We start from the raw sequence: 24,157 nt of genomic DNA, 5'->3' as shown, positions 1-24,157 counted from the left end.
AGCCCAAATTACACAAATCTCTCCCTTTTTCTCTCCATGGCCGGCCTCTCTCTCACTCTCAATTGTCTAACTCAGATTTTGAGTTTTTTTAGAGGGCTAAAGGAGAGTGCAATACAAATATACAACAAGCCCCACTAACAAATATTTTAATATAAAATAATGGGGTACTTAATTTATCAATTTAATCAGTTTAAATTGACCAGAATCAAATTCCAATTAAATTTCACCGTAGGCTCTAAAAATTATGCCAACCACAATGGCGTAATCAATTTCGGTTTCCGTGGCCGATAAGGCCCTCAATTAATTTTTCAAAGCAGACTATTCAAACAGATATTCCTACGATGAACAGATAAAATTTCAAACCACATATTTTCACCTAGTAGAACACCAAATCATATCAAAATACATAATCACATTATGTTAAGGACCAATTAACATATTACGGAACAGGGGTATTACAGTCTTCCCCTCTTTAGGAAGTTTGGTCCTCCAAACTTAATTTACCTTCGTCGGGAAACAAATGTGGATAGCGTAGACGCATTTCCTCCTCTTTTTCCCATGTAGCATCTGTCCCATAGTGTTCCTTCCATTCCACTTTCACCATTGGAATGGATTTGTTTCTCAATTCTTTTACTTGTCGGTCAACAATTCTTTCCGGCCATTCAGCATATTCCATATTTTCATCGATAGCAATCCGGTGATAATCAATCACATGCAACGGGTCTCGGAGGTAACTCCTCAACATTGACACATGAAACACATTGTGGATTTGCTCAAATCCCGGTGGCAAAGCAACTCTATAAGCAACTGGACCAAGTTTCTCCAAAATTTGAAACGGCCCAATATAACGGGGCGTCAACTTGCCCTTTTTCCCAAACCTGACTTGGCCTTTCATTGGAGAAACACGGATGAACACATGGTCGCCGACCTCATACTCAAGAGGTCTTCTCCGGACATCTGCATAACTCTTCTGTCGGTCTTGAGCTGTTTTGAGCCTTTGCCGAATAGTTTTGATCTTTTCAGAGGTGTCTTGTACAATTTCGGGCCCAAGCAAAGCTCTGTCTCCGACCTCTGTCCAACAAATAGGTGATCTACACCTCCTACCATACAAAGCCTCGTATGGTGCCATACCGATGCTGGAGTGGAAGCTATTATTATAGGCAAATTCTGCAAGTGGCAAGTAATCTTCCCAACTCTCCTGAAAATCCAAAGCACACATGCGAAGCATATCTTCCAAAGTCTGTATTGTTCGTTCTGACTGCCCATCTGTCTGTGGGTGGAATGCAGTGCTGAACCTTAGTTCTGTTCCCATAGCTTCCTGCAAACTCTTCCACAATCTAGATACAAACTTCGGATCTCTATCCGACACAATGGATACTGGAACTCCGTGTAAACGGACAATTTCATCAACATAAATAGTAGCCAACCTATAAGCGGTAAACGTAGTTTTGACAGGCAGAAAATGTGCAGATTTAGTCAGTCTATCAACTACAACCCAAACAGAATCCATACCTCGGGAAGTCCGAGGTAGGCCAACAACGAAATCCATAGTCACATGTTCCCACTTCCACTCAGGAATAGGGAGAGGTTGAAGTAGACCGCCTGGTTTCTGATGTTCAGCCTTAACCTGCTGACACTGAAGGCACTTGGACACATATTCTGCAATCTCTTTCTTCATTTTAGGCCACCAATAGGTTTGTTTCAAATCCCGATACATTTTATTGTTACCCGGATGCATAGTAAATACGGATCTGTGGGCTTCATCTAAGACCCTCTTCTTCAGTTCCGTGATATCTGGGACACATATTCGGTTTCGAAATTTCAACATTCCATTCTCGACGCCGAACTCCGCTTTTGGGCTTACTTCAAATTCATCAATTACCTTTCTGAGGAACTCATCCTCTTTCTGTTTTTGCTTGATTTCATCAACAATTGCCGGCTCGGCTGTAATAGCGGCTATCAATCCGCCCTGTTCACACACTACCACTTCAATTTCATACTTTTCAAAGTCTTGCAAGATCTCCCTTTGTTCAGTAAGCAAACAAGCCATACTCCCTGTTGATTTCCTGCTCAAGGCATCAGCCACTGTATTAGCTTTTCCGGGGTGATACTGAATTTCTAGGTCGTAATCTTTTATCAATTCCAGCCATCTTCTCTGACGCATATTCAACTCTTTCTGCGTGAAGAAGTATTTTAGGCTTTTATGATCTGTGTAGACTTCACACTTTGCCCCATACAAATAGTGCCGCCAGATTTTCAAAGCAAAAACAACTGCGGCCAATTCTAGGTCATGTGTTGGATAATTCTTCTCATGTGGCCTCAACTGTCGGGAGGCGTAAGCAATAACCTTTCCGTTCTGCATTAACACACAACCCAAACCCTTATAAGATGCGTCACTGAAAATCACAAAATTTTCCGTACCTGAAGGTAGTGTCAAAATTGGTGCAGTGGTCAATCTTGTCTTCAATTCATGAAAGGCTGATTCTCTTTCACTATTCCACTCAAATGGTTGTCCTTTACGTGTCAATTGGGTAAGAGGCACAGCTAATTTCGAAAAGTCCTTTACAAACCTTCTGTAGTACCCAGCTAAGCCCATGAAACTGCGAACTTCTGTCACATTAGTTGGTGTAGGCCAATTCACAATTGCTTCTATTTTCTGCGGGTCCACTGAAATTCCTTCCTTGTTGACCACGTGCCCTAAGAAAATAACATCATCCAACCAAAACTCACATTTCTTTAACTTAGCAAATAGTTTTCTTTCCCGAAGTATTTGTAAAACAATCCTCAAATGATGTTCATGTTCAAGTTTATCTTTAGAGTAAATCAAAATATCATCGATGAAGACTACAACAAACTCATCAAGGTAGGTTTTAAAAATTCTATTCATTAGGTCCATAAACGCTGCCGGAGCATTAGTCACTCCAAATGGCATAACAAGAAATTCAAAATGACCATACCTCGTTCTGAACGCGGTTTTCTCAACATCCTCTGCTTTAACCTTCAGCTGATGATACCCAGATCTCAAATCAATCTTAGAAAACACCCGTGATCCCTGCAACTGATCAAATAAGTCATCAATACGGGGTAAGGGATATTTGTTCTTTATCGTTACCTTGTTCAATTCCCGGTAATCAATGCACAGGCGTAAGGTACCGTCCTTTTTCTTTACAAATAACACTGGTGCGCCCCAAGGCGAAGTACTGGGCCGAATAAACCCTTTATCAAGAAGGTCTTGCAACTGTTCTTTTAATTCTTTCATTTCGGCTGTAGCCATCCTGTAGGGAGTTTTAGAAATAGGCTGGGTGCCTGGCACGGTTTCAATAGTAAACTCTATCTCCCTGTCTACCAATTCCCCTGGTAATTCATTTGGAAACACATCTGGGAATTCTCTAACAATGGGAATACCATTCAATTCAACATTCACGGATTGTTCAGTCAATACATAACACAAATAACCCTGGCATCCCTTCCTGATCAATTTACATGCTTTCATTGCAGATATCAAATATGGTGGAGGTTCTACCCCATTTCCCACAAACACAATTTCTTCCTGTTCTGGTGGTTTAAACACAACCCTCTTTGTCACACAATCTATAGTAGCACAATATTTGGTCAACCAATCCATGCCCAAAATTACATCGAAGTGTCTAAAGTTTAAGGGCAACAAATCTACATATAGGGTAGCATCCTCAATATGCATGTCACAAAACTGATATATATAGTCACATAACACAGATTCCCCCGATGGAGCAGACACACATAACAAATATGGCAACAATTCTAGGGGTCTTTTCAGTCTAGATGCAAATGCATATGTCACAAATGAATGCGTTGATCCAGAATCAATTAACACAAAAGCATCCTGATTACATATCGAGATAGTACCTGAGACAACGGCATTGGCATTCCGTGTATCACCCGGAACGAGTGCAAAGACTCTCCCTTGTCTCACTGTATCCCCAGTAGTAGCAGATCTCAAAGTGTTTCCCGGCTTCGGGATCGATGCAGTGGAGCTAGCAGCTATCTTCCCACTATTCTGATTACAATCTCGGGCTATATGCCCTTGTTTCCCACACTTAAAACAGGCTCCTGATGTACGGTAACAGACTCCACGGTGCTTTTTGCCACAAGTGTTGCACATGGGAGCTGTGTCTCGGGAAGAACTGGAAGTAGTTGAGGAGCCCGTGTTTTGCTTTTTCAAGAATTTCTTCTTCGAAAAGAAGCCTTGTCTTTTGTTGCTTTTCCATTCGATTGTTGGCTTAGCTTGCCTAGCTATGTTAGCCTCTGATATCATGGCCCGGTCAAGCACCCCGATGTAGGTCTCCAACTTCAGGACATTCACTCGCTCTAGGATGTCACTTCGGAGCCCACCTTCAAAATGCCTTGCCTTCTTATAATCAGTGTCAATTACGTGTGGTGCAAACCTGGCCAATTCAGTAAATTTGGCCTCATACTCAGCTACAGTCATGCTGTCTTGCTTGAGTTCCATGAACTCTGCCACTTTCCTGTCCCGGACACATTGCGGGAAGTACTTGTCATAGAAGATTTCCAAAAATTTCACCCAGTCAACATCCCTGTGGTTTTCTCGCATCAACATCCACCATCTTCTCGCTTCGTCTTCTAGCATAAAAGTGGCTAGAAGTACTTTCTGTGTATCCGAGCACGGAAATACTTCAAACAGTTTTTCGATCCCAAGAACCCAAGCTTCCGCTTTCAAAGGATCCAGTCCACCATGAAACTGTGGTGGTTTCATTTTCTTGAACTCCTTGGTGAGAGCGATTATCCGATCATCATTTTGATTATCTGGCACGGGTGGTGCCGGAGGTGGAGGTGGCGGGTGTGGTTGCTGCCACTGTTGTTGCCACTCCTGTTGCTGTCTCAAAGCTTCTGCCATTTCCTGAATCAGTCTTTCCATTCTGTCCAGTCTGGCAGTAGAGGATTCCTCTAACTCATCACCTCTGGTTCTCACCATCTGATTAAACTTGCATTATATTCCATACCAAAGGTACACAAGTACACATACACTAAGGAGCACACATTTCCAGATAATTTGTAATGCAAGTAGTTCACAACTTACACATATAATTATTCATAACAAAACATTTAAGCATATAATCAATGCTTCCAAACTCGCACTTATCACATGAATGCATCCTAGATCTTATCTAGACGCTTATTGCTCTTTTTGGACAAGTGTGTGAGTTATTAACTCGTGCTCTGATACCACTCTGTCACGACCCGAACCCGCCCCCGTGGGTTAAGGACGTAACCGGCCAGTAATCGTGAGATTACCTACGGCCTCAAACTGTCGGGAACGTATTTTAACAGAGTTAATGGGGGCCAAACGGAAGCAAAATTAAAAACTTTGTCCATAGAGCCGTGCTTATATGCACATCAAACAAACCATACTCAGATACGTTAATAACTCACATCAAAAGTACGGTTTCACAAAATTCATTACAGACAGGATCGTCCAAAACGAGTCAACCTATAACAGACTATGTACAGACATGCACTAGGTCCTTGCCAACAAGACAAAACATAGGTACATAGTGAAAGGGCAAGGATGGTCTCATGCGCGAGGCACAAGGCTGACTCTCCCAAAACTCCTGTTGTTTCTAGCAGACTTCACTGGGGCTGGGTTTGGACTTCCCTTGGCTCACCTACAAATACATGAATGAGCGTGAGCGATAGCCCAGTGAATAATATCAAATATAACAGTTACATAACAATATGTAGAACAACATGCTCCAAACGGCCTTGGGCCCAATTCATACTTCTGTTTAACAACAAAATATATATATATAACTATACGAAATGCAAGTCAAGTAACTGTAGTTCCAAACATTCTGGCCTTTGGCCCATTCAGATTTCCATTCATGTCAAAACGGCCTTCGGCCCATTCATTCATGTCGAAACGGCCTTCGGCCCATTCATTCTTATCAAAACGGCCTTCGGCCCATTCATTCTTATCAAAACGGCCTTCGGCCCATTCATTCTTATCAAACAGCCTTCGGCCCATTCATTCTTATCAAAACGGCCTTCGGCCCATTCATCCTTATCAAAACGGCCTTTGGCCCATTCATTCTTATCAAAACGGCCTTCGGCCCACTCTTTCATGTCAAAACGGCCTTTGGCCCACTCATTCATTTATTCTTGTCAGACTTTTGTCCACAATCCCGATTAACAACTCATAATATTTATAGGGGAATAACAATTGGACATTGACAAGTTTTCAAATATTGATATTACTCACAGTGATCGGCTTGTGGATGCGCCCTGGAGCTTGACCCTACACATTTCATGAATACAAAAGGGTCACTAACAGTTCAATCCGTTCTTTAATTCACATATACCTCTTTAGGCTTTGTTCTTATCTCATTAACTCATTTACAATGCTTAACATATGCCTAAGAGTGCTTACAAGTGAAAGGGAACGGAAAACGAATCACAGAATGCATGAACAAAATTCCAGGAAACAGGGTCCCCGCTCGAGCGTAAACTTCTCCGCTCGAGCGGACCCTTAAGGCCTGCAGAAGTACTGGTTGCACGAAAGATGAGCTCGAGCGTGGGATAGAGCGCTCAAGCTGAAGGCCTGTCTACGAAAATCCACGCTCGAGCGTGGAGTGTCCCGCTCGAGCGGACATCCAACTCTGCAAAAATGCTGGGAGCACGATTTTCCCGCTCGAGCGGCCATTACCCCGCTCGAGCGGACCTCAAAAATCTGGGTTTCCCAGATCGTGTTCTTGAGCTCCAAATCGGTTTTCCATCCACATTTCTTGCATGCAATGGTTCAAATTACACATTTACACATGCTAACATGCTACTAATGCAAGATTACAACATTAGGAAAGCTCAATTACATGGATTACATGCATGTCCCAAAATATCTCAAACCCATCATCAACATGCTCAAATTCAAACATTCAAGACTTATACTCCCATGATTTGTACATGCATGTGGGAGATGCTCATCATTCTCAACTTAGATGGTACAAATGGTGATTACAACATGAGCTTTAACCAAAACTCTACATGAATCATGTGTTTCAAGCTCAAACATGCAAATTCAAAGTAATTTCTTACATGCATGAGTTCTAAGACTTCAAGCTCAACAAAAATCAACTCATTACATGTTCTTGATCACAAACAACCTTTGAACTTACAAATTACAAGTAAGAGTCCATGAATTCACTTACCTAAGAGCTTCAACACTCAAGCTCTAGCCAAATCTTGAGCTAGATCTTCAAATTCCCAAGTCTTGAGCCCAAATTACACAAATCTCTCCCTTTTTCTCTCCATGGCCGGCCTCTCTCTCACTCTCAATTGTCTAACTCAGATTTTGAGTTTTTTTAGAGGGCTAAAGGAGAGTGCAATACAAATATACAACAAGCCCCACTAACAAATATTTTAATATAAAATAATGGGGTACTTAATTTATCAATTTAATCAGTTTAAATTGACCAGAATCAAATTCCAATTAAATTTCACCGTAGGCTCTAAAAATTATGCCAACCACAATGGCGTAATCAATTTCGGTTTCCGTGGCCGATAAGGCCCTCAATTAATTTTCCAAAGCAGACTATTCAAACAGATATTCCTACGATGAACAGATAAAATTTCAAACCACATATTTTCACCTAGTAGAACACCAAATCATATCAAAATACATAATCACATTATGTAAGGACCAATTAACATATTACGGAACAGGGGTATTACAGTCACCATTTCAGTTTGCATAGTCTCAACCCAATGGGGATTCTAAAGAGCCTCAGAGATTGAGTGAAGAATGGAGGTCGACTCAAGCTTCCCAAGAAAAGAACGGTAAGAATTTGCAAGGCCAACATAAGACAAAAAATTGAAAATGGTATGGTTAGTACTGCTAAGCCAACCATAACAATCAGGGGGAAGACAAATACGAGGGGGATATTGAGGAGGTGAAGGAGGGGGTGGAGAATCAGGAACTAGGGAGAAGCATTACCTGAAGGCTGGATCTTGAGATGAACGGGAAACTGGAGGTGATGGAGCATGCAGACGGCAAGAATAGGTCTTGAGGGGAGGAGCAAGAGGAGTAGAAGACCCGATAGGCGATATAGTCGAATGGGGACTCAGAGTGGCGGAGTAAAAAATGGAACATGACAGATTAAAGAAGACATGTCACCAACTGGATCAGTGGAAGAAGAAGCTTGCATAAGAGAGTTAGTACCAAAAAAAAAGGAAGATCTTCATAAAAAGTAACATCGATAGATTGATGGAAACAATGATCAACCGGTGCATGAAACCAATAACCCTTGGAAAAGGTGAAGTACCCAAGAAATATGCACCAAATAGTTTTATCATCTGACTTAGTACGGGAAGGGCTACGATTTTGGACAAAACAAGCGCAACCAAACACGAGGCAAGATTGAAAATAAATTGCAATTGGATTGAAGGACCTGTAAAAGAGCCAAACCCTTCAGAGCTTAACTCAAAGACCTGTTTATGTGATACACAATAGTGAGAACAACAATGTGCCAATAGGATTTGGGAACATGCATGCCGCAAAGAAGACACTGAACTATTGACATGATATAAAGATTCTTTCTTTCAACAACCGCGTTTTGCTTAGGGGTGTAGGCACAAATGAGTTGTTGTAGAATACCAAGCTGAGTAAGGTGGGAGCAAAAAGAATCAAAGATGTATTCCCCACCATTATCAGATCGAATACTCTGGACAATTTTGTGAAACTAGGTTTTAATTAGAGGTGTTCATGGGTTAGTTCGAGTTTGTGTCGGGTGATTTGGTTTGTTGAACATCCCTAGTTTTAATCATTTGAAGAAATTGTGTAAATAAGGGAAAAATATCATATTTCTTTTTAAGTTAATAAACCCATGTGTAGTGAGAATAATTATCAATAAATGTCACTAGTAACGATGCCCTGAAAAAGTAGTAATTGGCGAAAAGGGCCCCATATATCAGAATGAATCAAATCAAACATACTAGGAGCACGAGACAACGAGGTATATAACTAGTACAAGTATGCTTGGAGAGTTCACAAACCACGCAGTGAAATTTATGATGTTTGCTACTTTTATTTTAAGAGGAAAATAATAAACATAAATATTGAAAATTGGCATGTCCGAGGTGAGCATGCCACAACTCTGAAGTTTGAAGAGAAAAAAATATAACACTCCTCTGGTAAAATAGAGGCTTGCAAACTTGAAGTAGGAGGTGGTTTTCCAAAGTAGTAAAGTCCGTCGTGCTCATAGCGCTTGCCAAAAATCCTCTTTGAACTCAGGTCATGTAATAAGCAATGAGTAGGTAAGAAAATAACAGCATAATTAAGAGATTTGGCAAGATGACTAACAGATAATAAATTATAAGCAAACTTTGGAATATGAAGAACAAAAGAAATAGTAATAGTAGGAGATAAAGATACATTATCCTTATGACTAACATGAGAAGTAGACCCATTAGCCAAACACATAGATTGGGTAACACTATGAACTGGAGAAAAAAAAAACACACAACTCACCAGTCATCTGATCATTGGCTCTAGAATCTATAACCCAAGTGGAGAAGAAAAAACATACAACTCACCAGTCATATGATCATTGGCTCTAGAATCTATAACCCAAGTGGCGGTAGACTGAATATAAAAGGCAGTAGTACCTGTGGCCAAGGTAGCAGTGGATGTAGATGGTCCAGATGAGTGAGCGGTAAGTGAGCCCAGCTGATCCTGAAGATGACTAATCTGCTAAGAAGCACAGACACTTCTAAGAGGGTGACATATCCGTGTCGGACACCAGCACTCTTTGGACACTTTCTCGACACGTGTCCGACACTCTTCAAAACGTGTCTTATTTTTTTAATTTATTTTAAAGACTCGAACACTCTTTGGATATTTGAAGGACACACATGTCTATTGTTTAAATACACATGTCTATCGATTAGACACATGTGAAACTAATTATAAGTTTGAATAAAACAACTTAAGATACAATAATAAAACAAACATCATATAAATTTATAGGAATAAGTGTCGTATTGCATTTCTTATTATTTTTGAATGATATATTCACATATATATATATATATATAACATATAATATAATAAATATACAAAATTAGATATTTCATGTGTGTCCCTCATGTGTCGTATCCTGCATTTTTGAAAATTAACGTGTCGGCGTGTCTTGTGTCATATCTGTGTCATGTCGCGTATCCATGTCCATACTTCTTAGCTAATCTGAGACTGAAGCTGATGCAAGTCCGGTTGGCTAGAGGAGACAGTTGAGCTAGTAGTATTAGCAATAGCGGCAGTACAAGGGTGTTTCCGAGCAAAACATTGCTTCATCTCGGGATGAATCTCGAAGCAACGAGCCTTAATATGCCCAGTCTCGCCACAGTGATGGCAAGTAACCTTTCCAGTAGGAGGGCAAGAGGCAGAATGAGCAGCAAGAGTTATCTGATTAGTGGAAGAGACAAGGACTAGAGATGAGGATGGTTGTACCAATTGGCGATGACGCTTTTCGCTATCAAGAATACCAAATGCCTTATATAATGACTACATAGGAGTGTATTTAAAATCTGAATCCAAAGAGACTCGAACTTAGGGTTTAAACCCATCAAAAACTGGAAAATCACCATATTATGGTAATTCCTCCCACTGTGACTAAAGATAAGAACTCAGAAACTGAAAGACCCAAAGCCTCCTAGGATGCACAAAACTCAAAAATTTGGGAGACATGTTGCGTGTGGGCATACATCTGAGAGTGAGCACTCCAAAGCCGAGGGACTATATTGTAATACATGAACATATTATAGATACGTTACTCCATAGAATTAAAAATCCAGCCCAACAGAGTACAATTGTCAATATCCCATTCAGTCCATTTAGGGTCTTTGTCAGGTGGTTGTTTCTCAGTCTCTGGAAGCCAACCAGATTTGTCTTTAACCCCAAGGTAGAGACGGAGAGAATGACTCCAAGTAGCAAAATTCTTCCCGTTGAGCACCACGCTTGAAATACGATGGGTAGAAGCAGGTAATGTGATAGAAACATCGAAACTAGGGGCAACAGCAGAAGCAACTGTGGTAATACGCCCCCAATGGTTGCAAATTTCTCAGAAGTCTCAGTCATGATGCGTAGCAGGAAAAGGTAAGTACCCACAAAAATACGGCCAAAGAAATGGCTAATACAAATCAAATGAAACAGCTGGAGCTATGGCTTGACCCAAAGGATGCTACCGAGGACACTTGTAGCCCCAAAACTCAGAAAATAATTAACATGTGCTTACCACATCAGCACAAGGCCCTAAAACAGGGCAAAACACGAGACATCACACCTAAAAGGGTTGCTAGAGGTCCGAACACCACCCTAGGTGGTTTGAACAACACGAAAAAGGCCTTGGATGGTCTGGTCGGTGGCTGGGTCACAGCCTGGTGAGGCCAACTGGGCCTGTAGAGGCTGCTGACAGGAAGAGAAGGTGTTGCTGGCTGGAGGGGGGATGCTGACAGTGATGGTATGTGGTTGGGTGGTGCTGACAGGGAGAGAGATGAGGGTAGGGAAGGATGGGCTAGGGTTTTGGCTTTGATACCAAGATGATTTGTGTAATTGGTTTACCTTTCAATGATGTTAGGCCACATATATATATTGAAACAAGATTACAAATTAGGAAACAAGGAATTACATTGATTGAGGCAAGAAATACACGATTGTATAATCACGGATTGTATTCTAATAATATCATAAATAAATAATTCGAGTAGTTTAAAGGTCATTTGAATATGGCTCGTTTGCTAAATGAATGAATTCGAGGAAAATTTTTAGGTTCGTTTATTAATCGAGTAGAGCTCAAGTAGCCCAAAGGTTGCCTCATGTAGGCTTGTGAACATAAAGTTATATAAATTAATATTCATTTTTAATAATATTTTTTCATTAATTTAATTTATTTCTATATTTATGTTTGGAGTTTTTGCAAATTTACATATTTGATTAATAAAACTTAACAACAATGTGAGCATTAATTATATTTTGCACATAATCTTCTCTTTTTTCTCTTAAATTACATGTTAATTTAAGTTTTGATTTTATTTTCAAGCTCGAGCTTGACCTCAGCTATTTTGAGTAATTGAGTTGACTTCAACCGAGCTTGAGTTTTAGAAATACTAGATGAGTCAAGTTTAAGCTCGACAAATTTTCAACAAGCTGAGCTCTAACATCCCAAAGCTTGGCTCAATCTGTTTGTAGCCTTACTTGTATGTAACTCATTGCTCTTGCCTTTAAGTGTTTCACAAAATGGGCAAGGGGCACTGTGTCAGTGCTCAGGTGCTGTAAAATGTAGGCAATGTCTTTGGGTTTTACTAAACAAGCACGGGTAAATAAATTAGTCCAAGATTGTAGGTATAGATTAACAATGTGGAATATATGAATACTAATAAATAAAACTATGAAATTAGTAAATATTATTTTAAAAAAGACAATGCCCAATTAGTACACATAAATGTCTGTTTGGGAGGAGAAAGATTGAGTACACACCTAACATTTGGTATAATACACAAAGTGGTGGCCCCAAGACTTGAACCCATAACTAGTCTTAACCCTTGAACCAATGGTTACCCCTTTAAATTAGTAAATATTATAATGAGAAGAAAAGTTAGTATAGGATGTTTACAAGAAACTAAATTGTAACGATGTCGGAGAAAAAGTTAATGAAGTAGAAATTATTGTGTATAAAATTTACCATACTGGAAAAGACAGACAGAGAAATGATGTAGTAATAATTGTAATGAACCATCTTAAAGGTAAGGTAGTAACAATTACAAGAATAGGAGACAAAACAATGGAAATTAAACTTGTAATTTGGGAAAGTATAATTCATGTGATTAGCGCTTATGCACCCCTAATAGGATTGGAGTGTAATATATTTCTAATACAATTTTGGGAATAACTGGATGAGTTAATGCAACAAATATCTATACAGGAGTAGATAATTGTAAGTGGATATTTCAATAGTCATGTAGGTAAGTAAGAGTACAAGAAGGTCCATGGTAGATATGGTTTTGGTAACTGAAACAAGACCGTAGAGGGCATCTTAGATTTTGTAAAATAAATTGATAGATAGAGAATAAATTGTATGTATTATTGATTGATGTCTTTAATGGTGTGTTGAGCTCTCTCCTTTATAGAGGAGAGGGAGAACAATTACAAACCGAAAGTAGAAGCACAAACCAAACAACATTATTAAAGGTACATTATTAAAGCATACTAATTATTATACTAACCTAATTATTAAAGCAACATTTTACATATTATATTCTAACAGCCCCCCTCAAACTCAAGGAGGATAGGAACCAACCAACTTGAGTTTGGAGAGAGTAACAAAACAGAAAAATAATCTGAAAAATAAAAAATGGATAGGAGACACTGTATGGTCGTGTCAGACCGTTGGAGAAGACTGTATGGTTATGGCAGACCGATGTAGAAGACACGGGCTCGTGTTGGACCGATGTAGAAGACAGTTTATGGGGTCATGTCGGACCGTTGTAGCAGACAATGCTGTGACAGTTGTTGTGACAGTTTACGGAGTCTTGCTGGACCCTTGTAGAAACTAACCGGAATCAATGTCGGGACAGTTTACAGAGTCTTGTCGGACCCATGAAGGAGCTAACCGGAATCAATGTCGGGACAGTTTACTGAGTCTTGTCGGACCCATGAAGGAGCTAACCGGAATCAATGTCGGGACAGTTTACAGAGTCTTGTCGGACCCTTAAAAAGTCGCACCCTCAAAAGGTGTGCCCAATCTTTCAAAAGGCGTGCCCAATCCATAAAAAGGCGAGCCATCAAAAGGCGAGCCCAAGTCATAAAAAGATGTGCCGGACATGATGGCGAGGCACGTCACCACATTGGCTTGCGCGCCTGTTTTGTCGTCTGGCGTCAAGTGGCGCACGATGTGCGTGTCTGCCTTGGCTATTTAACCAAGACGGATGCTGAGGCTGAGGCAGAGGCTAAGACAAAAAACTGGCTAAAAACCTCTGAGAAACTCTTCGTTGTCTTGAGAGAGATACTCTGTAATACTCTGTAACCAACCCTTCTCTGAAACACTCAGCAACCCATAACATGGCCTCTTCGTCCCGTAGTCTGCTCACTCTCTTTCCCGACCTCAACGAGTCCACAAGAGAGGTAACTGGTGCGGTTGCCCGTGAACTTCAACCAAGCGCCCCTGAGTTTGCTCCGTTGACCTTTCCTATGCGGTCTGTGGGGCAAAGAATGGCAGCGCAATCAGATATTGAGGCGAATCAGTATACTTTGAAGTCATGTGTTGAAACCATGACTGCGGTCACAAACTTGTCGCACCGGCTGCAGAGTAGGACAAATGAGGTGCAGCAGTTAAACGCCCAACTGGCTCTGCTCCAGCGCATGTATAAGGATGCGCGAGCAGAGATAAGTATGCTAAAGGCGGAAAATAAGGAGCTGAAGCGGAAGGCCACCGTTATGTTCTGATTTGGAGGGCCGCCATATGCTGCAGTGGAGGAGCAGGGAGTAGTGATCGTGCCCAGTGGAGTGGGAAACACGGAGGCAACACCGTCAAGAGCCGCCCAGGACGGAGGCAAAAAGAAGAGACCGGCGGCAGAGTAGTGGAAGTGAGGTCGGTGGGTGGCCGTCTGCAGAAAAGAAAACAAATGTTTTGGTGTTTGTTTTGTTTTGTTTTGTTTTGTTTTTTTTTTTTTTTGTGTTTTTTTTTTTTGTGTGTGTGTTGGGTTTGGAATGGTGAGCGGGGTGAATCCCTGATATGAATAAAACAAGTGTGTTTTTGCAAACTCGAATGGGAGGTGTGGTAATGTAGAAAAATCAACTGGAATGAATGTAGTTTTTTTTTTTTGTGGTGGTGAAAATAAGAATAATAATAATAAATAAAATGAAGTGGTGGAAGCCCGTGGAATCAATGAAGGCTAGTATAATATATTGGAGTGGGGAAAAGAATGATGGGAATGTTGAGTATATAATAAAATAAAAATGGGTATTTGAAAGAGATTAAAAAAGGGGTTTAGAGAAAATAAATAAAAATAATAGATTTGGAAATCAAACGGAAGAAAGAGAGAGGACAAGCCCACGTGGGTGGCTTTTTTTTTTTTTAAAAGATAAAATAAAATAATAAAATAAAGAAAGTGTCATAAAAGGGATCAAGGAGCACATGGGTTCTGAGGTTGTTCATAATAATAATAAGAATAAAAGGTATTAGTGGAGAGAGGGTAATTAGGATTATAACTTGCTTTTGCTAGTGGGAGGTCCCACCAGCACTATGCACTTCAAAATTGTGGAATGGTGAGAACTCGAGAAAGCGGGGCTTCTTCGCAAGTGAATAGTGAGCATGTGTTTTAAGCTTTAGCTCCAGGCTCTCCTTTTCTCCCTCACGAGAGAGGGAGAGACCGTGCAGCATCAATGATCTCTGTCAATGATCACCCCAGAGAGAGAGAGAGCACATGCCGCCCCATGCGTATTAAGGGGCCCAGAATTGGTCTTCTTTAGAGAAGCAGAACCAGAAACCCCAGAAGCAGAAACAGAACCAACTCGATTCACAGAATTGGTCATCAGTTGGCCTGAGTGCGAACCAGCACCACCGAAGGACCCAGTCCTTGAAGGGGCATTATTTATAGGTCCGGATTTTCGCGATCTGGAGCCATCAACAGGAATAGCAAACATTTTCCCTAGTTCTCCAGATTTTGTTTTTATATCACCACCAGTGTAGGGCATGGCAACTGAGGTCATTGTGGGAGGCCTCTCTTTTGGTTGCTCGGGCCGGCCTGAGACATAGAGGCCATGGCTCAACTGATGGGATGGGAATCGGGAACCCATAAAGCTGAGTTGAGTGATCCACTAGAAAAAAAGACAGACAACAGCACACACAGCAATGTGGAACTAGCCACAAAATTCCAACTATACAAACTTAAGAACAGAGTCTGAACACTCAACTTAGCGCTGCCAGTTCCAGAATATAATTACACCTGAAACAGAGCTTGAAGCTGGAATTTGAAGGTGTTCAGACATGGTAGATCGTCTTTTGACGGAGGAGCCGCACATGGTGCAGCAATGGGCGGCGGCGGAGGAAGGCGGAGTTTCGGTTCAGTTATGGAATTTGTGACAGCGGAGTGAAGGTATGTGTAGAGGTCCGGCGGGCGGCCAAGGCGAGACTGCCGCCCGCCGGTGAAGCAGAATGACTAGGTTGTTAACCTTGCTCTGATACCATGTAAAATAAATTGATAGATAGAGAATAAATTGTATGTATTATTGATTGATGTCTTTAATGGTGTGTTGAGCTCTCTCCTTTATAGAGGAGAGGGAGAACAATTACAAACCGAAAGTAGAAGCACAAACCAAACAACATTATTAAAGGTACATTATTAAAGCATACTAATTATTATACTAACCTAATTATTAAAGCAACATTTTACATATTATATTCTAACAGATTTCGTAGTAGTATTTGATCTTATAGTAACTAGCACATTCTATAAAAAGAAAGAACAATGATTAACTTTTTAAAATGGGTCAAATAAGAGTCAAATAGATTATTTCTTATAAGAAAAACATACCACTTAATATGTAAAACTTGTAGGGTTATCCCTGAAGAGAGTTTAACATCACAACATAGGCTAATAGATATATACCTTAATGAGCAAAATTGGAACCTAAAACATATTAAAAACCCACAAACTAAATGGTGAAGTCTAAAAATTGAGGAATTAGAATTATTTAAGGATAAAAAGTTTAAAGAAGCAATGTAAAGTTTGGAAGGTGATATACTTAAATTTTGCTTAACCATCGTTCACGGAGCAATCCTTAAATTTTGCTTTATCCTTGACCCAAAATGCCACTCATTTTAATAAGCTGTGGAATGAGATCCCAATTGGGTTGTGTATCGTTGAAGACAAGCTTGTTCTTAATATTCCGAATTATCCACAAAATTGCAAATGGAATCACTTCCCATATAGCACTAACCTTCTTTCTAACACCAGCTCCTTGCCACCAAGATGACAATGATCTGACAGACCTAGGAAGCCACACCATTCCCCACCAATCAATATACGCCACCCAAATCTTCGAGGTTCTATAACAAAGGAGAAGAATATGATCAACAGTTTCGAGTTCACTCCCACAAAAATGGCAAAGACCTGAGCTCGGGCCATTAACTACTCCAATTTTCAGCAACAATTCCTCCATTTATCTCTACCGTTCTATGCTATCCAACAAAAAAGTGTACCGTGTGAGGGGCAATATTACCCCCAAATCGAAGACATGATACTCCTCTTTGGCCCAAGCGAATCATCAAACCAATAAAGAGAATGAACTGAAAAACGACTTGAGGAGTCAGCTTTCCACTCCAACCTATCTTGTCTGCTTGCACTGAACAACAGCATTTGAGATAGTTGATTCTGAAAAACCACAAACTCCACCTCTTCCCAAGGTCGTAAAGCTCTCCTAAAAAATACTTCCCTTTCCAATCCATTATTCCATCTTTCCACAAAAGACTTCACAGACTCATTCTTGTGAAGATAGAGACTGAATAATCTTGGGAATTCCTCTAATCTTTCAATGAATTAGATCCAGTCCATTTATCATTCCAAAAAGACATCACACTACCATCATCCAAAGAAAACTCAATATTTGACACAGAAATTAAACAAAGTAGGGCACCTACCTTCCATTGCAATGACATCTTTCCAGATCCTGGATCAATTGTATGAAGATGTACCCAAAAAAAAGGCAGTTTGTTTTCACAGTGACTGATTTGCTGCAGATAATTCTCCTCCAAAGAGCATTCCTTTCTGTGCCCAATCTCCCCCACATTTCATCGAAAGACATCATTTGTTTCCCTGATTTTTCTGATTCCCAATCCTCCAACCTCTTTATTTCTTGTAACACTTCCCCATTTGTGGTATATAATATGATTATCATAGCATTATTTCCCCTTTTTAATACGAAGTGTTACAATATAGCAAAGGGAGAGAAACAAAGTATTACAATATTCCAAAGAGAGTGAAATAGAAGAGTTATGGAGAGAATAGAATATCAGTACATGATCTGGGCTTTCTTCTAGTTGCACCCTAGTGCTTCATGATTTAGAGTTGTTATCTTCTTTGTTATGCATTGTCTGTTTGGTCCCGGGGTATTTCTGTTGTTGCTATTGTCTCTGTTGCGTTGCTTTTGGTGGTTTCTCTTTTGTTGTTTTTGGTTGGATCCTCTCCAACCATTTTTTTGTTCTTGGGTGGTGCTTGCATATGATAGGGCTTTCTTTCCTGTGCCAACCTAGTTTTGATGGAATTGTTTAGCTTTGATGATTTTTGCACTCCCCCTTTAGTTTTCATCAATAAAGTGCTCTTTTTTGCTGGAAAAAAAAAAAAAAATTTTTTTTCTTCAATAGTTCTTGTATTTTACATATACAACTTTCTATACATTCAGAGAATATAAGAAATGTTTCGGAGTGTGGTTTTGTTTTGCACTAGTTTATTTGGGTTCCCTTGCCTAGTTCGGATATGGATGCTTCTGATCTTAATCATATCTATCATATACACCGTGTGCAGTACTTTTCAATCTGAAGAGTCACTTCCATTGATTTCGAGGCCTGATGGTCTAGGAAAGCTGCAATCTGTTGAAGGAATGACTATTCAAAAATCTTTTGAATTGATGGACAATGTCAAACCCATTCAGGTGCCTTATTCTGCTTATAATCTGTGTTTTGAAACATTTGTTCTTCTCTTGCACTTGGACAAGATCCATTTCCCACTTGGGATTGCAGTAACTCTTGAATCGCGTCCTAAAAAGCATTATGCTTTCAATGATGAGTAGAAATTAATGATATGAGGTACACTCACAACCAAGGTTTTAAATAGCACAACCGAGGTCGTGGATGATGCAGCTGTAAAAAATTTAAAATCATCCGCTGTGGAAAGAACTGCATAGCAGTGAACCGGCCTGACTTGTCGTCTCTGAATTGGGTCACAAATCAGCTATGAAGTGATACATATCACTTACTGGTCGACATGCATGTGATTTTTATTCCCTCCGATATACCAGAGTGTATCGGTATTGAAGGCCAAAAGAACAATTCATATCAGCCAGTATTGGTATATATCATTCGATATTTAAAATCATGCTTACATGTTCCAAAGTGATTATTGTTGAATCCCTTTGAATCATTTATATGACCAACTTGCCTATCGTTTTCTTTAAAAAAAAAAAAATGATAAAAGACCCTTAATCAATCACACACAAAGAACATAAGGAATATTATTTGATAATCTTTTGAATTATTTAATCACGTGATAAGGAGCTTAAAGTTTTAAGCGGTTATTGTCATGAACATAATTTTTCATCAATTTATGTCCTCTAAATCTATTCGGCCCACTTTGTATGTAGAATGTGGTCAAGGCGTTAGCAACTAATGATGAGCTGCGGAATGCTTTTCTAAATGTTAAGGAAGTACAGGAACTCAAGCAGCGGCTAAAGACAGGTTTACAAATGCATTTGTTTATTAACGAAATTTAAAATATTAGTAATGTTAAGAAATCATTGTTTTGTTTGGTTATAATTTTCAGAAATTATTTTTAAATGGGTTTTCATTTTTCTTTATTGAATTTTTTTTTTCATATTTTAGTTAAAATTTTTATTTTATTTTATAGATACATCAACATTAGATGCATCTAAAAAGTAATAGAAGTTTAACTAAAATATGAAAAAAAAAAATTCACTAAAAACAAACGAAAATCCGAACAAAAATACACGTAGATTTCTGTTTGAATTTTCATCTATTTTTAGTGATTTTTTTAATGTTTTAGCCAATTTGTTTACTTTTTAACGCATTTTGATTAGGTGTATTTAAAAACTACAAAGAATTGATTAAAATATTAAAAAAATCACTAAAAATAATGAAAACTCATTTAAAAACAGTTTTTGAAAAATTATCTAACCACACTGACATCATATTTTCTTATCGCAATTGGTTTACCGTCTTATTTGTCAACATTGTATTAGTTTAATGGATTTCACCACTCATATTTATTACCAATGTAGTATTAGCACGAACTATTAAGCAAAACATGGTTACAAAAATATAGTCATCATAGTATTATTGTTAAAATAATTGTACAGTTTTTATAATACTAATTTTATAAAGAATGTTCAACCTTTTTAATTTTATTCAATATTAATCACATTAACAAAACCTAAGTTGATCGATAGACCTTATTATATATATCATGCTAAGATGAATTTTTGCTTTGATTATATTTTGCTTTCTTAAGTCTGGCTCATTGGTCTCATATATTCTTCTCTAGAAAAGTGATATGATTACATTGGTCTTATCGTTTTGAGTGCAACTTGCCTTCTCCTATACCCCTTCTACCTATTGTTAAAAAAAATTATGTAAAACATCAAGGACCAGAATGTAATGAAGGGCTTATTTATCTTTATTTATTCATTTGTATGTATGAATGTTTCTTAAAAGTATGTAAAACATCAGTGACCATAGGTATAATTTGGCCCAAAAATTGTAACAATCCAAAATTTTAATTATCTTTTAATTCCGTATAAGTATTATTCAATTATGAATGAAGAAAATAGAATTTTTTTATAATTATATATGTGGTTTTGTAATTAGGATAATATGTAATTTTGCAAATAGTGTAATTATTATATATATTTGGGATCAAAATGTAATAAAATAAAAAGGAAAGAAAGCTGGCAACGGTGGGTGGGCAAGGTGTCGTGGTAGTGTGATGTGGTCAACAAGTGACCCTTTGTTTTGTTCTGCACTGTGGGTAGTGTTATATGTTCTGTATAAATATTGTATATATATGATTTTTGAAATATAATTCTATTATCTGAAGTGTTATCTGTTTTGTTTTAAATGTTTATCATTTGATCAATTTTAACATAAGTAGTTGTCCATGGTGATTTTATGACCCTGATGCTCTCGGTATAATAGTCCTCACTCTGTAATATGCTTATAAGTTGTTTATCAATTTGCAGGAGATAATGATTAGAGAGGGAGGTGCATGGCTTGTTTGGGGAATGGGACTATGGAATAGACGCACAGTGTATTTTTGTGTACAAGTTTATTTCTTCATTTTGTAAACGTCGGCCTAACAGCCTTTTTGTTATAAATAAATAGAAGCTCTGATGTATATTTTGATACCTTTATGTAAATAATTATTTCCCCATTTGTTTGTTAATCAGTTTAGTTCTACTATCGGCCTTGGATAACCATGGTCACTGGTCGGCCACGATGCCTGACTCTAGGGTACCGGGAGCAGGTCATGACAAAAATTATATGCATGTAGACTGAAAAGTGTGATGGTCCACATTCGAAATGAATCTAGTACACATCTAAATTTTTTTTGTAAGTATTTTTTGGGCTATGTAATATTATTGTTACAAAAATATCATTAAAAAATGTGGCGAATATATTATCTCATCTCTTCAGGTGCCTACATTATAGTGACAAATCCAAGTAGCAACCCACAGATGCACAACTTCTCTGGTCAGCAACTGTCACCAGGTCTTTCTAACTTCATTGTATTTCCTATGATTTCGACTGTTGATCCATTGATACATATTGATTTTTTTTTATTTCTCGACATTGATACATTCAAATATACCAATTGATACGTATAGATTTTTCAATATTAATACATTTCAGTCTATATATGTTGGTAATAAAAATTGGGACAAAATCTAATTTGCTCCTTTGTGATTTGGCCAGCAGTACTTTACCGCCTTATCGTTCAAAAATAGCCAAAAATCTCCCCTACGGTTTTGTACTATAGTGAAATGGTTACATCTTTCATTCAAAAATTGTCTTACACGTTAAAATGGAATTCAAATAATGTTGTAAAATGACATTTTTACCATGTGTTGGCATAATGAAAATTTTGCCCCTTCGTTGTCTTCTCCACATAGTACAAACCCTAATGCTAACAGCAAGCCCCACATTGTCGCCCCTATTCCCTCTCTAGCCCTAGCCCTAGCCCTAACTCCCTCTTCAATGTGTTCGCATAATGACTTTTTTATTTTTTTGACAATTTTTAAAGTAATTTTTGGTTATGTAATATTACTTGTTGCAAAAATATTATTAAAAAAGCTAATGAATATATTACCTCACCTCTTCAAATGATAAAAATGTTATGCTCAGGGCCTAGAAACAAACACAAAACAAGCAACCAAACATACAAGTTTTTTGTGATTTGGCAAATTGCCTACGTCTACGGGTACGAATTCTAATTTCAAGAGAACAAACAAATACAACAATGGAGGAGGAGGAGACTTTCAAACTCAGTTAACATTCACTCACACTTTTCTTGCACTTGCTTGCTCTTTGATGCTCTTGCTTGCTCTGATTTTTCCACTCTACTAACACTTGTATTTATACACCAATTCTTGAGGACAAAAGGGTACTTTTCCATGGCATTAACTTGCCAACTTGTTTGCACGTTTTATTTGTAGACCAACAGTGCAATATATTTAGCAAGATTCTAGAAGTGCAAATTCTCCACTTGCAAGCTTTCTAGAATCTGAGCCAACCCACTGAGTTGACTTTATGAGCCACTCAATGAATCAACTCAACCAAAAAAAAAAAAAAAAAAAGCAGTGGCAATACCTGGCAGCAATCCGCTGGCGCACAACAACTTCTCATTAGGCCCATTTGGTAGAACTGTGGGAAAGTGATTATAGATTATGACTTAACAGATTATAGATTATAGCTTTAAACATAAGTTGTTAACCTGTTTCGTGCAGCTGTGGGATTATAGATTTAATCAGCAGAGTAGTGTTTGATTGAATAAGCTGTAAAATAGCTTTTTGCTGTGTAATGTCTTTTTTGCCCTTCTAAGATATAAAGATTGTTATTTTTTCATTTTTTTCAGTTTTAATTTAAAAAAATTTATTTCATTAATTGTGAAATAAATTGTGCAATTTATTTAATTTTGTTTAATTTATTAATTCATTACAATTAATATCAATTAATATTCATGTATTTTGTTTCATTTATATCAATATTTTTTTTCATTACAATTAATAATATAAAAATTGTTATTTTTTAAATTTGTTAATTCATTAAAAAATGTACCATTTAATATTTCTTTTTTTCTTCTTCTCTTCTCTCCTCTTTCACCCATACGCCACTGGTGGTCTGCAACCCTAGCCATCTCCGTGATCTGGAATGGCAGAGAAGGAGAGACGATGACAGTAGATTGTGACGACAGCGACTCTGGTTCAGATTGCGATGCGTAGGGTTTTGCCTTGAGATCACTACGACGGTGACTCTGGTTAGGGTTGTTAATCGCGAGCTAGGGTTGATCGTCATCGTGATCGCGATGCTCGAGAGAACACCGTCGATCATGATAGATGGCTTGCAGTGGTGATGGCAACAATGCTAGGGTTTTGCTCCCTCTTTAGATCGCAATGAGAGAGACAGAGAAAGAGAAAGAAAAGAGAGATCGCGAAGAGAGAGAAAGAGAGGGAGAGAGAGAGAGAGAAGAGATTTGGTTCGTGAGAGAGAGTGCACTCCGGTTTGTTCACAGAAATTGCCTCGCGATCATGATGGGAGAGAGAGAGAGAGAGAGAGAGAGAGAGAGAGAAAGAGAGAGAATAGATAGCGATGAGCTCCTGTGACAAGCTCATCTTCTTTGCTCTCATTTTTTTATCTTTTTCGGAGTCACCGGAAATCACCGCTCCACTGGAAATCGCCCATCTCCTTTCGTGAGAGGGAGAGAATGAGTATGTTTTTGCTTATATAATTGGTAGACTTGTAATAACTTGAAAGTGTGAAGGGCATTTAAGTCTTTTTATCCTTGACATTCAGCTTGCTGTTTAAGTTGAAAAAAATAAGCACCTCCTCCCCCACTCAACCAAAAAGCTCATTTTCTACTTATGAAAGCGATGAGCTCCTGCGACAAGCTCATCTTCTCTGTTCTCCTTTTTTATCTTTTCCGGAGTCATTGGAAATCGCCTCTCCACTGGAAATCGCCCATCTCCTTTCGTGAGAGGGAGAGAATGAGTGTGTTTTTGCTTATATAACTGGTAGACTTGTAATAACTTGAAAGTGTGAAGGGCATTTAAGTCTTTTTATCCTTGACATTCAGCTTGCCGTTTAAGTTGAAAAAAATAAGCACCTCCTCC

At 38.6% G+C, this 24,157-nt stretch overlaps 1 protein-coding gene across 2 annotated transcripts in view; it reads left to right on the top strand.

The window, feature by feature from the left end:
* LOC114274210 (uncharacterized) overlaps window positions 1-21,230 on the top strand; it is a 55,073-nt gene extending 33,843 nt beyond the window's left edge. Inside the window, exons 4-6 of one of the 2 annotated variants that reach the window (XM_082916534.1) lie at window positions 18,565-18,691; window positions 19,400-19,493; window positions 21,011-21,230. In XM_082916534.1, the coding sequence (XP_082772660.1) occupies window positions 18,565-18,691; window positions 19,400-19,493; window positions 21,011-21,024 (235 nt within the window). In that variant the 3' untranslated portion in view covers window positions 21,025-21,230. The remainder of the gene's footprint in view (window positions 1-18,564; window positions 18,692-19,399; window positions 19,494-21,010) is intronic. The other variant, XR_014362266.1, reaches the window with a different exon arrangement.
* The last annotated feature ends 2,927 nt before the right edge of the window (window positions 21,231-24,157 follow it).

The sequence above is a fragment of the Camellia sinensis genome, chromosome 2, assembly GCF_055761805.1.
Source record: "Camellia sinensis isolate YWXY chromosome 2, ASM5576180v1, whole genome shotgun sequence".
Classification (NCBI taxonomy): domain Eukaryota; kingdom Viridiplantae; phylum Streptophyta; class Magnoliopsida; order Ericales; family Theaceae; genus Camellia; species Camellia sinensis.
Note: the sequence above shows the minus strand (reverse complement) of the source record. Positions and strands in the feature narration are given on the sequence as shown.